Source organism: Oncorhynchus nerka, linkage group LG2, assembly GCF_034236695.1.
Source record: "Oncorhynchus nerka isolate Pitt River linkage group LG2, Oner_Uvic_2.0, whole genome shotgun sequence".
Classification (NCBI taxonomy): domain Eukaryota; kingdom Metazoa; phylum Chordata; class Actinopteri; order Salmoniformes; family Salmonidae; genus Oncorhynchus; species Oncorhynchus nerka.
In genome coordinates, this window is record NC_088397.1 from 65118034 (window position 1) to 65133676 (window position 15643).

The 15643-nt window shown below is 43.5% G+C and overlaps 1 protein-coding gene across 2 annotated transcripts; it reads right to left on the reverse strand.

The window, feature by feature from the left end:
• Positions 1-210: 210 nt before the first annotated feature.
• On the reverse strand, positions 211-11897 carry LOC115139812 (protein OS-9-like). 2 transcript variants are annotated; one of them, XM_029677618.2, is made up of 15 exons: positions 11691-11895; positions 11080-11262; positions 10495-10558; positions 10149-10225; positions 5796-5894; positions 5417-5618; positions 3815-3952; positions 3589-3689; positions 3453-3507; positions 3248-3339; positions 2929-3129; positions 2521-2728; positions 1980-2147; positions 1203-1312; positions 211-950 (listed from the first exon to the last, which is right to left on the reverse strand). In XM_029677618.2, the coding sequence occupies exons 1-15, from the start codon at positions 11838-11840 to the stop codon at positions 810-812; spliced, it is 1989 nt and encodes a 662-aa protein (XP_029533478.1). In that variant the 5' UTR covers positions 11841-11895; the 3' UTR covers positions 211-809. The 2 variants fall into 2 exon arrangements, with proteins under 2 accessions (XP_029533478.1, XP_029533487.1); XM_029677627.2 differs by lacking the exon at positions 1980-2147 and having other exon boundaries at positions 11691-11897.
• Positions 11898-15643: the final 3746 nt, after the last annotated feature.

The window sequence follows — 15643 nt, forward strand, 5'->3', positions numbered from 1 at the left end:
TGCTCGAGCTCATTAACAATAGAATGTTCATTGAAGATAGCAGAAAGGCCAGCCTCTTTGGCACATGACATGGAGTACAGAGAGTGGAGACACTGGTACCCAGCCTACAACAGCATATGTGTCTCAATCTTTTTCAGGATTCCGAACCTGCATTCTTTAAACATTGCAGAACAAAACAAAACAAAATAAAAGATAAATTGAACAAAACACTCCTTTTGCAAACATATTGTATTCATCCAGTTGTGAAGCCAAGTGTAAATACCAGGTCAATTCCCCCAGTGCATCACTCATTGAGGTGATTTAATCAGTGTAGAGCAGCAAACAAATACAGAGGAGTAATTATAAGCACTGCTATGTGGATACAGGAGAGGGTATCATAGTTCTGTAGAAATAGAAAAGTTCAACATCATATACAGTCCAAGAAAGAGACATTTTCACATGTGCAAATTGTCCAGTCCATGGTGTTTTTCACCCTCCTCTGATTCCAACTGATAGCAATCAACATTGAAATAATGCTTTTTCAGCCATCACATTGGCCTCTCACTAGAGAGAAAAAAAAACTGACACTATTACACTACCACAGCTGAGACAATTGGATTTGTTTGTGCAAGGTACATAAGTGCCTGATACGGACACAACACATTTCTGAGTGTGGAAACAGGTGTGTCTGTGGACACTGGTTTTACCAGTGGGGCCCCAGGGGAGGCTGAGACTTGACAGTGAGTTCAGAGCTCTGACAGGGGAGAGGGACACTCCTTGTCTCCACAGGTGCTTGGTTCCCACGATGCGAGGAAACGTCTCCCCAGAGCTCATAACTCCACATCGTCCGAGTCCGGTGCAGTGCTGGTGGACTGGGCCTCTTCCTGTCTCTCTCCCCATACAAATCTGTAGTTGTTTTCCAACTCCTGCTGTCTCTTTTGCTCCTTGTAAACCTCTTCTGTTCCCCCTGTCTGAGAGAAATACAGGGAAGAGCAAAAATAATAGCTCACACAATTACTCATATATTACTTAGACTTCTTCCAAAATGTTGAACTGCTTCCCTCTCCATCAATTGCTTATATTGGTTTTGAGAGCAGTCATTGAACCAAATAGAGAAAATGTCCTTACAGATCTTTTTCAACACATATCAAAACATTTTTCTAGACGGAAGAGGAAACTCTGTAGTGTTTTTTAAAAGGTTGATTTTTAAAAATTGTAATTACCAGTAGGTTGATGAGCAGCTCTCTGAAGGACTTGGTATCTTCTTCAGTCAACCACTGGTCCCCAGCCTCCTCAGCTGTCCTTCGTGTTATAATCTTCACCTCAATTTTACCTTAAAAAATCATTTTTCAACTTTACAATACTAACAAGCGTTTCACGTAGACCAAAGCGCGTGCGCACGCACACATATATACACACACACACTAGAATATGGACAGCTTAAAATGTGCAACTCTGCACAAACATGAATGTCAGCCAGCAACCCTATTGAAAAGCTTCTGACACAATACCACACAAAATGAGAATAGATCATAGAAACGAGACATGGAAAGCACACAAGAGACAGATGAAAATGGATGAGACAGTGTGACTGTTGCATCTACACCTCTTAAAAATATATTTCATGCTATATACAAATCATTAAAATCCAGGCGGAAAATATTTACACAAGAAGCAACCTAGTATCACAGTCAACTCCAGCCTCAGATAAGCCTATTTTGAAATGTTAATATGACAAGCACACCCAGAAGCTTCCTCAGATAATATGTTCACACATTAACTTTGCCACACACCAGAGATCTGAAGGGTATTTAAAAACCCATTTCAAGAGATACGAGATCATGCAAAGCATAGCTCTGTTTTGCCAGTGACCCCCTTCTATTTTTGGAACCTGACCTAAATAGCCCAAATTAGATGAGAAGAGTGACATGATCATACGCTAAAGATATCAGGAGGAAAAGAGAGACAGGCCGTGTGTTTTTGGGCACTCCCCTTCCTACCTTCGGCCTTCAGTCCCGCCTTCTCTAGCTGTTCTTTAACCACGTCCTTAATGTGCTGCCACTGGGGGTCACCTTCGCCCATCTCCTGAACTTTGACCTCCCCATCGGGACTGCTGCCTGTCTTATACTTAGTAACTCTGATCTTAACAAGGTCGTCAGCCGCTTGGTCTGGGGTGACGAGACAAAAGAGGGACAAACAACAGAGGTCACCTCCCAACAAGTAAAAGTAGGGCAACAGGATGTAGGAGTTAAAGCCAGCAATGTGGGTGGGATCGCTCAAGAGTTTTCAATTCACTACCGGTATTCTATGATTCCCTTTCTCTATATATGGGACTGTAAGTATACGGATATAGCCTACTCCCATTTTACTCTCTCCTGAGCATTGAACAGCGAATCTCCAAAAAGGTACTGAACATGAGATGGAACAAGAAATTATGACAGACATCTACATAGAAATGAATATACATGGAATGTAGATGTATGATCTATGAACACAGAGCCAGGCCCAGAGGGTGGAGGTCCAGGCAGAGAGCCCAGTTACCTGGCTGTCGAGGGGCCAGGCTGGGACTGCCCCTGGCTGGGTCATTGGCCCTCTGGCCTCCCTCTGTCTGGGGCTCTGCCTCTGTGTCCCTGGCCTCTTTGTCCTCCAGGCGGTCCAGCAGCTTGTCCAGAGTAGCCTCCAGGGTCTGGGTTGCCTGAGTGCGGTCAAACTCCCCCTTCAGACCCTCGGTCTCCAGTTCTTGCTGAGCCTAGAACAAAAAAGAGAAACCCCACAAAGCAACATTATCAATCAAAATATTAACATGTTGACAAAATAATGGTCATTTAGATGTCCATCTACCTCACATGTTTGGCCAATAATGTGGTTGAGCACTCAATAACCTGTTCTATTACAGAGACCCATTTACAGCCTGTACACTTGTCTAGCATCTCTAGTGTCTGTTCGCACCTCGTCTATGATGTTGTCAAACTCCTTTTGCATTTCCCCTTTCATTTCCTCAATGTTGGCAGAAGGCACTGAGATGTCAGCTATCTCCTCCTCAAACTCCTGCAGCAAGAGATGCTCTTCTTCATCCCCCTCCTCATCCCTCTCCTTTTCCTTCTCATTTTGGAGTTCCTCTCGTTCTTGTTTTGCTTCATTTTCTGCTTTCTGAGAACAAACTCAGAATTAACCATATTGAAATGAAATGCACAAAAATGTCACTGAATTATGAATACATTGTTATGGGTAAAAGTAAACTGTGCCATGGCCTAAAGGCAGCACTAACCTTTCTGTTGCTCTCTTTGAGATGCTGCACAAATTTCATCAGGTCTGCAGGGTCAGTGATGATCTTGAAGTTAAATTGTTCATCTCCAAAAGCTATGCGGAGTAAAGAAAACACCAGATGGATATTAACCAAAAGGAAAATACTTGAAAGCATCAGAAGTGATATTACGGTGAAAAAATAAATAAATTCCAGTTTAATATATTACCATCCTCTGTGACCTCATTGTCTGTGAGCTGATTATCATAGGCATCCTCTCCAGCCTGTGAAAACAAAACACTGTTGGTGCCATCTTGTGGAAGACTAAGACATACGTTCAAAGATATGACGATCACTGACTGTACCTGATGCTCTGAAGTGGTGTCAGTTGCTGTGGTACTCCCTGGCTTTGTCACTCCCTCCCAGAAATCAGAATCTTCGGGCTCTTCAGAGGTCAGAACTGCATCTGGTCCAAGAGGAATGAATCAAGAGGACAGATTATTTCTCAATATGATGCTTTCATTATAAAATCCTGCAAGCAAGCTGTCCTTAAAAAATTAAGTACTTTGATTAAGCAAACGGGATTTGTACCTTTTGTGTCTGACCCCAGGACATCTGGGTCATCAGTTGGCGTCGCTGAGTCCTCGTCTGTCCCCTCGTCACCAGCCAACATCTCATCAAGAGTCTTCAGCTCCTCTGAGATCTGCTCCACTTTACGTTTCGTATCCGCTGAAAATGAAAGACAGAGCGAGAAGCAGAGTTACATTATTCATTAGGACTTGTGAAATCAGGAAAGTACCAATTAAAATATTCAGTCTGGCTCCATATCACAGTACATAGTGGTTCCTCCTTTAAAAAGTTGCATCATACTGCAGCACACCTTGTGGGCTGCTGCAGAATTCTATGACACGTTATGTGATTGTCAGCCATTTTTACCATTAATGCTAGTTAGACCACCAGAGGGCATCTTTGAGAAGCATTTGATAGTAATGCCAATATTGAAGACTAAAGAATTGTACAACTCTTTTGTAAGAACATAGTATATGGGATTGATTTTAAGAAATGTAGCTTAATTAATTGAATATTATGGCGTTACTATTGGACGAAAAACGAAACCCTCAGGGTTTCCGTTAATGCCATATTTTCCGTTCCATCCTGTATAACGTGATGGTCGGGAGAAGGCTACAGTACTAAGAGCATTGGAGGATTCTAAATTAATATCTAAGAGGCATTTTTCATTAGGGCAAATCTGATCTGTGAGAATATCTAATGGGCATTCATATCATTCGAAACTAATTAATAATAAATCGCTTTGTTTAAAAATTAACGATATTTTGGAGATGATTTTGTTTTCATTTAACCTAGTGAGCGAGAAAAGGCCATTCTTAAACATGGGGTGAGACATTCTCACTAATTTGTAAATAAAGTTTGTTATTTAGAATGGTTTATTTCTGTTTTTAGAGGGAGAGAAACCAAAAGCCGCCTCATGGGTCTCCCGGTGGCGGCTGGCACAGGTATCAAAGCAGCATCTGTAGTAATGCAGTGTCTTAGACCGCTGCGCCACTCGGGAGGCCCCATCCACAAAGTTTAACGCTGATCAATTGCCATGCACAAAGTACCAAAATACAGAGGTGTTGGTAAAGGTATATTGTCCTGCTAATAGCCCATAATGGGCTATTATAATACTGTACATGGTGTCTAGGTCAGGATAACCAAAACATTTCTTTATTAAAGACTATCAGAAAGAATGTTGGTACTTATTTTGATCCAAAGCCATGAATGAGTGAGTCACTCAGCTTTATGTAGGTGCCGGGGATAAATGACTTAGAAATGACTGCCTAGAAGGTCAGCATCCCGGAGTCGCCACTTCACTGTTGATGTTGAGACTGGTGTTTTGTGGCTACTATTTAATGAAGCTGCCAGTTGAGGACATGTGAGGACTCAGTTTCTATTTGGTTTATGTCGCCCATTAATTGTCAGTTAGAGACACAGTAGCGCCTTGGGACCCAAAAGGATAATCAGTGCTCCAACTCCCCATTGCGCTGGTCTAGAGCAATGAAGTAGTGATGCAGGGTACCGTATTAAACCACAAATTACCTCTAAGTCCCACAGCATAATCGCAAAACATTTTGTTGAGCAACCACTGTATAGGCCAAGCACCCTCCCAAAGACCCCCAGCCCCTGTTGACTCACAGACTTGGGCCTTGACATAGTCCATGTACTGCTGGGTGCTGAGGGCTGGCTGGCACACAATGCCCTGGGGCTTGGCGGTGTAGGGCGGGCGCAGGAAGGGGTGCTGGCAGGTGCGGGTGGTGTGGACCGTCAGCACGTAGCGGCACGACTGGGGCTCATCCACACGGGCCACGTAGTCCCCCGAGCCCTCCTCACACACAAACTGGACAACACAGACCAGAGCAAATCAGGGGCCAGAAGTCATGGATTGTCAAGGAGCCACACCAGTCATATCTAATGTGTTTGGAGTTTTACAATATTTATTAAATACAATACAAAACACAGGTTGTCCTTACTGATGTTTATTGCAATATTAAGACCCCATCGCATAGGCTCTCACCCTGACTTCAGTCTCCCTGGCGTTCCCGTTCAGGTCACACTTGGAGCCATTGACATAGCTCTGACTGTGGTAGCGCTTCAGTCTGTGTTGCTTGGAGGCCTGGGCACCAGGGAGGAAGAGAAAGAGATTATTATCAACACATACACCATAGATATTCTACTGTATCATCAAATTGCATAGACCATTACATCAAATTTAAACACTTGCCCCCAATGCCCCCCTTTCCTGATAGACGTGTTAATATTGCACCATAAATTGTGCCTTCCTGTATTATACTTAAAATGTTTATTATATTCTACTGAGCCATTTACTTTATGTTTGTAATCTAAACTTTTATTGTTGAATTGTCCAGAAGGAACCTGCCAGTAAGAATTTTGTTGGACAGTGTATCCTGTACATACAACTTGAAACAGCGGGTGAGTATCAGGGGAGGGAGTCACTTCTGCTGTAGCAATCAAGTCAGCCTCACACGCGGTTCTTTCCCTCATCATATCATCAACCTGAACAAGGTACATGCTGTGTTCCAAAACAAACAAGCAGCCCGTACCTGCCAAGCACTCATTCTAACCCTAATGCAACTATAGTAAAATGGGTGAAAACAAAGTAGGATACAAATCTAAACAGCTTGAGATTTTCCTGTACATTCTCTCTCAATTGGCTTATACAACATGTTTTTTGCATGTTTTCCAGCAAGTATACATGAAAAACTCTTGGTTTTGTCCTTTGTATGAGTTAAACACATACTGAATCAGATAAACTTTATTTGTTTATTTGTTAAAATGCGCCGAATACCGTGAAATGCTTATTACAAGCCCTTAACCAACAGTGCAGTTGAAGATAAAGAGTTACGAAAAAAGAATTAAAAGTAACACAATAAAATAACGATGCTATATACAGTGAATACCGGTATTGAATCAGTGTGGGGGTAGAGGTAATTTGTACATGTAGGTAGGGTTGAAATGACTATGCATAGATAATAAACAGCGAGTAGCAACAGTGTAAAAAAATGACCATACCAGGCAGTGATGCAACTGGGCAGGATGCTCTCGATGGTGCAGCTGTAGAACTTTGAGGATCTAGGAACCCCTGCTAAATATTTTCAGTCTACTGAGGGGGAAAAGGTGTTGTGGAATCTTCATGACTGTCTTGGTGTGTTTGGACCATGATAGTTCATTGGGGATGTGGACACCAAGGAACTTGAAACTCTCGACCCGCTCCACTATAGCCCCATTGATGTTAATGGGGGCCTGTTCGGCCCGCCTTTTCCCATAGTCCACGATCGGCTCATTTGTCTTGCTCACATTGAGGGAGAGGTTGTTGTCCTGGTACCACACTGCCAGGTCTCGGACCTACTCCCTATAGGTGTCTCCTCGTTGTCGGTGATCTTGGGTTGACCTTGGGTTGTGCCATGGCAGAGATCTTTGTGGGCTATACTCGGCCTCGTCTCAGGATGGTAAGTTGGTGATTGAAGATATCCCTCTAGTGTTGTGGGGGTGCTTCAGCCTCCAGAATTTATGCTGCAGTAGTTTGTGTCGGGGGGCTAGGGTCAGTTTGTTATATCTGGAGTACTTCTCCTGTCCTATCCGGTGTCCTGTGTGAATTTAAGTATATTCTCTCTAATTCTCTTCTTCTCTCTCTCGGAGGACCTGAGCCCAGGACCATGCCTCAGGACTACCTGACATGACTACTCGCTGTCCCCAGTCCACCTGGCCGTGCTGCTGCTCCAGTTTCAACTGTTCTGCCTGTGATTATTATTATTTGACCATGCTGGTCATTTATGAACATTTGAACATCTTGGCCATGTTCTGTTATAATATCCACCCGGCACAGCCAGAAGAGGACTGGCCACCCCACATAGCCTGGTTCCTCTCTAGGTTTTGGCCTTTCTAGGGAGTTTTTCCTAGCCACTGTGCTTCTACACCTGCATTGCTTGCCGTTTGGGGTTTTAGGCTGGGTTTCTGTACAGCACTTTGAGATATCAGCTGATGTACGAAGGGCTATATAAATCAATTTGATTTGATTTTATCAGGCCTACCACTGTTGTGTCATCAACTTGATGAGGGTGTTGGAGTTGTGTTTGGCCTCGCAGTTGCGGGTGAAAAGAGTACAGGAGGGGACTAAGCACACACCCTTGAGGCGCCCCAGTTTTGAGGATCTGCATAGCAGACGTGTTGTTACCTACCCTTCCCACCTGGGGGCGGCCCTTCAGGAAGTCCAGGATCCAATTGCAGAGGGAGGTGTTAAGTCCCAGAGTCCTTAGCTTAGTGGGCACTATGGTGTTGAACACTCAACTGTAGTCAATGAACAGCATTCTCACATAAGTGTTCCCTTTTGTCCAGGTGGGAAAGGGCAGTGTGGAGTGCGATTGAGATTGTGTCGTCTGTGGATCTGTTGGAGCGGTATGCGAATTGGAGTGGGTCTAGGGTATCCAGGATGGATGCTGTTGTGAGCCATGACCAGCTTTTCAAAGCACTCCATGCCTACCGACGTGAGTGCTACGGGGCGGTAATCATTTAGGCTGGTTACCTTCACTTCCTTGGGCACAGGAACTATGGTGGTCTGCTTGAAACATGTAGATATTACAGACTCAGTCAGGAAGAGGTTGAAAATGTCCGTTTAGACACTTTCCAGTTGGTCCGCGCATGCTTTGAGTACACGTCCTGGTAATCCTGTTCCCGCTGCATTGTGAATGTTGACCTGTTTAAAAGTCTCACATCAGCGACCAAGAGCGTTATCACACAGTTGTCCAGAACAGCTGGTGCTCTCGTGCATGCTTCAGTGTTGCTTGCCTTGAAGCAAGCATAAAAGGCATTTAGCTCGTCTGGTCGGCTCGCGACACTGGGCAGCTCACGTCTGGGTTTCCCTTTGTAGTCCGTAATAGTTTTCAAGCCCTGCCACATCCGACAAGCTTCAGAACCGATGTAGTAGGATTCAATCTTAATCCTGTATTGATGCTTTGCTTTTTTAATGTTTCATCTGAGGGCATAGCGGGATTTCTTATAAGGGTCCAGATTAGTGTAACGCTCCTTGAAAGCGGCAGCTCTAGCCTTTAGCTCAATGTGGATGTTGCCTCTAATCCATGGCTTCTGGTTGGGATATCTACGTACAGTCACTGTGGGGACAACGTCATTGGTGCACTTATTGATGAAGCCGATGACTGATGTGGTACACTCCTCAACGCCATTTGATGAATCACGGAACATATTCCAGTCTGTGCTAGCAAAACAGTCCGCGTCATCTGACCACTTCCGTATTGAGCAAGTCACTAGTACTTCCTTCTTTAGTTTGTGCTTGTAAGCAGGAATCAGGAGCATAGAATTATGGTCAGATTTGCCAAATGGAGGGCGGGAGAAGAGCTTTATATGCATCACTGTGTGTGGAGTAAAGGTGGTCTAGAGTTCTCTTTCCCTCTGGTTGCACATGTGAAATGTTGGTAGAAATGAGGTAAAACAGATGTAAGTTTGCCTGCATTAAAGTCCCCAGTCACTAGGGGCACCACTTCTGGATGAGCATTTTTCTTGTTTGCTTATGGCCTTATACAGCTGGTTGAGTGCGGTCTTAGTGTCAGCATCGTGGTGGTAAATAGAAAGATAAGAATAATATAGATGAGAACTCTCTAGGTAGATAGTGTGGTCTACAGCTTATCATAAGGTACTCTACCTCAGGCGAGCAATACCTAGAGACTTCTTTAATATTAGACATCGCGCACCAGCTGTTATTGACAAATAGACACACACCCCCGCCCCTCGTCTTAACAGACGTAGCTTCTCTGTCCTGCTGGTGCATGGAAAATAACGCCAGCTCTATATTATCCGTGTCGTCATTCAGCCACGACTCGGTGAAACACAAGATATTACAGATAATGTCCCATTGGTTGTATAATCGTGATCGCAGGTCATCTATTTTATTTTCCAATGACTGCCATCTGTTCTATTGGCCAACGTGCAATGGGAGTTTACTCACTGGCCTACGAATTATGAGAAGGAAGCCCGGCCTCCACCCTCTTTTTCACGCTAATGACGGGATTTGAGCCCGTTCCCGAGAAAGCAGTATATCCTTCGCGTCGGACTCGTTAAAGAAAAAAATATTCTTCCAGTTCGAGGTGAGTAATCGCTGTTCTGATGTCCAGAAGTTATTTTCGGTCATAAGAGACAGTTGCAGCTACATTATGTACAAAATAAGTTTAAAAAGTGAAATGCATTTTTTTTTTTTTTAAATAGCAAAGTTGGTTAGGAGGACGTAAAATGTCAGTCATCCCCTCCAGCGCCACGAAGTAACACCACAAAGTATGACAAAATGCTTTAAGGGTAGAGAGGAGAGGGGCTGCATGCAACAGAGGATTAAGCCAGTTACCTTGGCTGTTTCATTGTTCCAGTCAAACTCTGAATCATAGTACCCCAGGAAGAGAACATCCCCTTTGATGTCTGTGTCTGTGGAGAGATAAAAACAGACTATCATTAGAGGCAAGGCCTAAATCTAAATAGACAAAGCACCATCAGGTAAACCATGTGATGCAGTAGCACTTGACAGACAGGTCAACACTAGACAGGTCAACACCAGATAAGTAAATAATGACGTGTAACAAGGGGATCCAAAATAAACATGGTGAAAGTGTAAACAGTGAGTACAAACAAGATGATCCAGCTGTTGCTACTTGTGTTAACTTTTGGCAAACACCGTGGTTGAAAATAAATCTTACCCTCAAGGTGGTACTGTCTAATGTGTTGTCCATAGCAGAACTCATATGTCCACCAGTCTTTTGTCTGCAGTTATAGAGAATGACAACGTTTCAGTTGCTATGACATTTCATATTCATGTTGACAGTGACCTTACAATACTAGAAGAATAGCAAATAGCCTTATATGGAGAAGTTGATTTCTTATGTGCATATGGAGTCTGTCCAACTCAAGGTCCGGTAGATTACAAGTTCAATAATCCAAGTGACTTCTTCATCCATATACAGTAAGAGAGGTAGCTTATTGTAGAGACAATTTGGATGGTTAGGTTATGCAAACTGACCAAATCAGATAAGCACGATAGGTATTTAACTGTCAATACAAGTTGCACAACTCATTGCAAGCATCCAACCTGGGCCAACTAAACGTATTCTCTTCCATTTAATTAAAAGCATCATTTTATAACTGTCTGCAATAGTTCTGGTGTAAAGTGGCCAGGGGAGAAAACTGTTTAGACATTGATGCAATATGAAGCACTGTTGTCTCTAGGCAGTGGTATAGTATTCCTCCCCTTAGTCTTCTTGTGTGTGTGCGTGTGTGTGTCTGACCTTCACTAGGCAGGGGGCAGTGTGCATGGGCTTGAGCAGGTCTGGGATGCTTGGTCCGGTGTAGCCTTGGGAGTCAGGCTCAGAGGCTCGGTCCTGGTGAAACCTCACTGCCTGGGCTGGAAGGCGACATTCATACATCTGCTTGTATTTGCTGGACACCAGCATGACTTCTTCTGTCTTAGCCTGTATTGTAGAAAACATGACATAACGCTAGATAAAACAGACTCTATTACATAGCTAGTTAACGAGATAGCTAGCTAGGCAAGTATGCTATCTGACAGCTGCTGTCAACTTGAAACTGCGTTTTCTAAACGATAGCTACATATTAGTAGGTAGCAACAGTTAGCACAATGTATCAGTCTGTGCATAACGGTAACGTCCGCATTGTTGACTGGGGCGCTAGCTAGCAGCACTATTTTAACGTTACTTCATCTAATTAGATAGCTAGTGCATTATCATTTCATTCAAATATCACGACTAACGTTAGCAAGCCATTAGCCATCTGACTCCACTAGCGATCTATAGTAACGTTAGATAGCTAACTGGGCAGAATCGCTGAGACCATGCATGCTAGCTAACGTAAACTATAATTTCTTAATTTCACGTCTCACCTGCCCCATAATGACAGGATCTGGAAGAATCTGGATCCCATATTTCACCTCGTTTAATTCCTCTAGATTCAAGAAAGCCAAGACGGATAGCTGACATGTCAAAAAGAAAACGTACAATCCCCTCAACCACCTAACCACGGAAGCAGCCATGATAGCTAGTTTCTGCTTCTCTTTCTTCTATTGTATAAAAGCTAGCTAGCTACATCTGTCAAGTCTTGTTGCTGTTTATTTGTGCTATGGAACGTCATGGATTGGACAACAGGGACATCAAATACCACATAATACGGTATTATACATGTCAATCAAAGCCACTACGTTGTCCTATTGGATAATTGTCAAACATATCCAGAATCCCTCGTTTTGGACACGACTGTTTCCTCGATTGGTCGAATAAGTATGTATAGGCGTGGCTCATACATCATTGGGTGAGTTCGTTTTGCATGGCCCGGATCCCCGGGTGAGTTTAGATTTAATTTAACCCTTGTTAACCCTTGTGTGGTGTTTGGGTCTGTGGGACCAATTTTCAATGTTTACTCAAATAAAAACTATACAATTAATAATTTTTTCAACCTGAGACTCATTGGCCTTGGCTCATTTTCTGTGAAGAACATGTAAAATAACACATTTTCATTGAGTGCACACTGTGTACACTCCTACACATTTATAAAGCACATATTTGGTGATCAGGTCCACTGGACCCGAGGGTAATAAAAGTGTGGAAAAGTGTATGTGTAGGTCAAAACAAGTAAAAATGAAACAAAAAGGTTTGCTGTGTGCCTTCACTGTGTCACCCTCCTCCCTGGGCCTGCTGTTTCAACATAACACCAAGAACCTGTCTGTCTGTCTCCCTGCCTATCTGCATGTCTTCAGCTTTTCTCGTACTCTTTACCCTTTGTAAGTGTGTGAAACTACACAATGTATTGCGGGAACCTGCACAATGTTATTACAATACATTATTTCGATACATTGTAAAAATATACCCCAGCCAGGGGCAAATTTGGGGAGGGACACATAATAATAAATAGCTTGGCATATGTGACTCCTTACCATGGCATATGTGACTCCTTACCATGGCATATGTGACTCCTTACCATGGCATATGTGACTCCTTACCATGGCATATGTGACTCCTTAAATTTCAGAATATGAGGATCATGTCTCTGTCAATTCGGAGTCTGACTGAGTTGGAAGAAGAGGATGAGATTGACCCTCAGCCATTCCCATGACCAGCCCGTCAGCAATCAGCTCATCAGCAGTCGGCAGGAGGAGAAATATGGATGTCAAAAATGTGTGAACTTGAATGGTCTTCTTGTCCAAGGAATGAGCCACCCCAGATGGCTGCCAATGTGATAAGGATGCAACCAGGATCAACGCGGATGGCGCTTACTCGTGTGCAGGACATAACTGTTCATCCCAGACACCATCAGAAAATCATTCTGGACTGCACTAATTTGGAAGGAAGGTGTGTTTTTGGAGAGAGATGGAAGGAGATGGACCAAACTCATTCACATGCATACTTTGGGGTTCTTATCCTTGCTGGTATTTTTAGATCCAATCGGGAATCCACAGAATCCCTGCGGGATGCAGAAACTGCCAGATAACTTTTCTGTGCAACAATGTCTCTGGGAAAACTTCTACATTATTTCCAGGATTATCCGCTTCGATAACCGAGACACCAGACCAGCTCGGGGGCAGAGAGACAAGCTAGCTGCAATCAGGTCAGTGTGGGACAAGTTGGTGGACTGCCTTCCCCTGTTTCACAACCCTGGGCCCAAAGTTATTGTTGATATGCAGCTTATGCCATTTAGGGGCTGCTGCCCCTTCAGGCAGTACATACCGTCTAAACCCGCAAAATATGGAATCAAGTTCTGGGCTGCCTGTGATGCTGCTTTATCATATGTGTGGAACTTACAAGTGTATACGGAGAAGCCAGATGGTGGAGCCCCTGAGAAGAACCAAGGAATGCGGGTTGTCCTGGACGTGACACAGGGTCTCTGTGGCCACAACATCACATACGATAACTTTTTCACTTCGCACAAGCTGGGACAGGAGCTCCTCAAGAGGAACCTGACGATGGTAGGAACAGTACGAAAAAACATGCCAGAGCTCCCTCCTCAGCTGTTGAATACATGGAACAGGCCTATCAATTCCTCTGTTCACAGCTGACACGTCCCTAGTGTCCAATGTGCCAAAGAAAGGCAAAAAATGAAGCTGCATAGGGATGGGAGAATCTATGGCCAGGAACCTCAAAAAACAGAGATCATAGTGGATTGCAATGCCACAAAAGGAAGGGTGGACAATTTAGACAAGCTGGGGTCTGGCTACAGCTGCAAAATAAGAACCCTATGCTGGTTCCCCATCCGCACAACCCACATAACCAACAACTCCAATACAGGAAGTAAGTGTGAGTGTCTGACTCTCCTACCTTTGTCACGTTCTGACCTTAGTTCTTTTGTTTTGTCTTTGTTTTAGGTTGGTCATGGCAAGAGTTGGGGAGGGTTGTCTTTGTTCGTTTTTCTATGTTGTGTTTTGCATTTGGCCTGGTATGGTTCTCAATCAGAGAAAGGTGTTGTTAGTTGTCTCTGATTGAGAATCATACTTAGGTAGCCTTTTCCCACCTGTGTTTCTTGGGTGATTGTTTTCTGTCTTTGTGTATGTCACCAGACAGGACTGTTTCATTTCGTGTCATTCTCCTTGTTATTTTTGTTTTAGTGTGTTTAATAAATTCATCATGAACACGTACCACGCTGCGCATTGGTCCTCCAATCCTTGCTACTCCTCCTCAGAAGAGGAGGAAGACGAGCGTTACAGAATCACCCACCAACCAAGGACCAAGCAGCGTGGTAACGGGCAGCGGCAGAAATCTCAAGACTCCTGGACATGGGAGGAGATTTTAAACGGAGAAGGACCCTGGGCACAGGCTGGGGAATCATTATTATTTGCCATCATTGCAAATAATAATTTGTCCTTAACTGACTTGCCTAGTTAAATAAAATGTAATAAAAACAAGTGTTAAGGACCATTGGAACGGTCTAAACTAATAACCTCGGGGAACCGGGGGATGTTAAACGAATTTGCCCAGTGATACCCACCCATTATATGGCATGCTATAAAAAGTTTCCGTACGGTTTGTATTTGCGTTCTAGTGTTTAGTCAAAATGCAATGCAACACAACTGAAGCGCACACTCCCGTAATTGATTTAAAAGCATTGAATTGCAAGCAAATAATTGGCTGGAGCGAGGTACCAACATTCAAAATCCATGCTAGAAAGTGTGTAAATAAACCATTTGGGAAAGGGTGCGGAATTGGGCTGCTCAGCCTCCCTTTCTCTCTTTCTCTCTCTCTCTCTCTCTCTCAATTCGTCTTGTTGCTGCCAGTTGTACAATTTCTTGTCAAAGTACAAAAAAAACATTATCCATTTCTCTGTTTGTCTGTCTCGTTGTTTTCTCTCTCGCTGCATGAATACACCTTCGTGGCATAAGAGACCACTGGAATTATTCTACCGCTGCCATAATAAATGTAGCAATAAGTACAAAAAAAACATTATCCATTTCTCTGTTTGTCTGTCTCGTTGTTTTCTCTCTCGCTGCATGAATACACCTTCGTGGCATAAGAGACCACTGGAATTATTCTACCGCTGCCATAATAAATGTAGCAATAACTGTAGTGGAGCTGGGCAGAGACCCTGCAGTCACCACTGCACCATCACCTGTGCAATAAAGGTCCAGATCTCTTGGCAGATGATGTAGGTTAGTGCGCCACACCTCGATCAGACGACAGTGCCGTTGCGTCAATGCTGTGTAATAAACTCTGCAGTCAAACTTTTTTACTGAATATGTATGCAACAAAAGTTCAACATTCACTTTTTCCTACTATGCATACAATTTGATGCATATTGTTGCAAAATTGAAAATGAATGTACTTCTGGTCCAAAACGCAATGATGCTGGTCT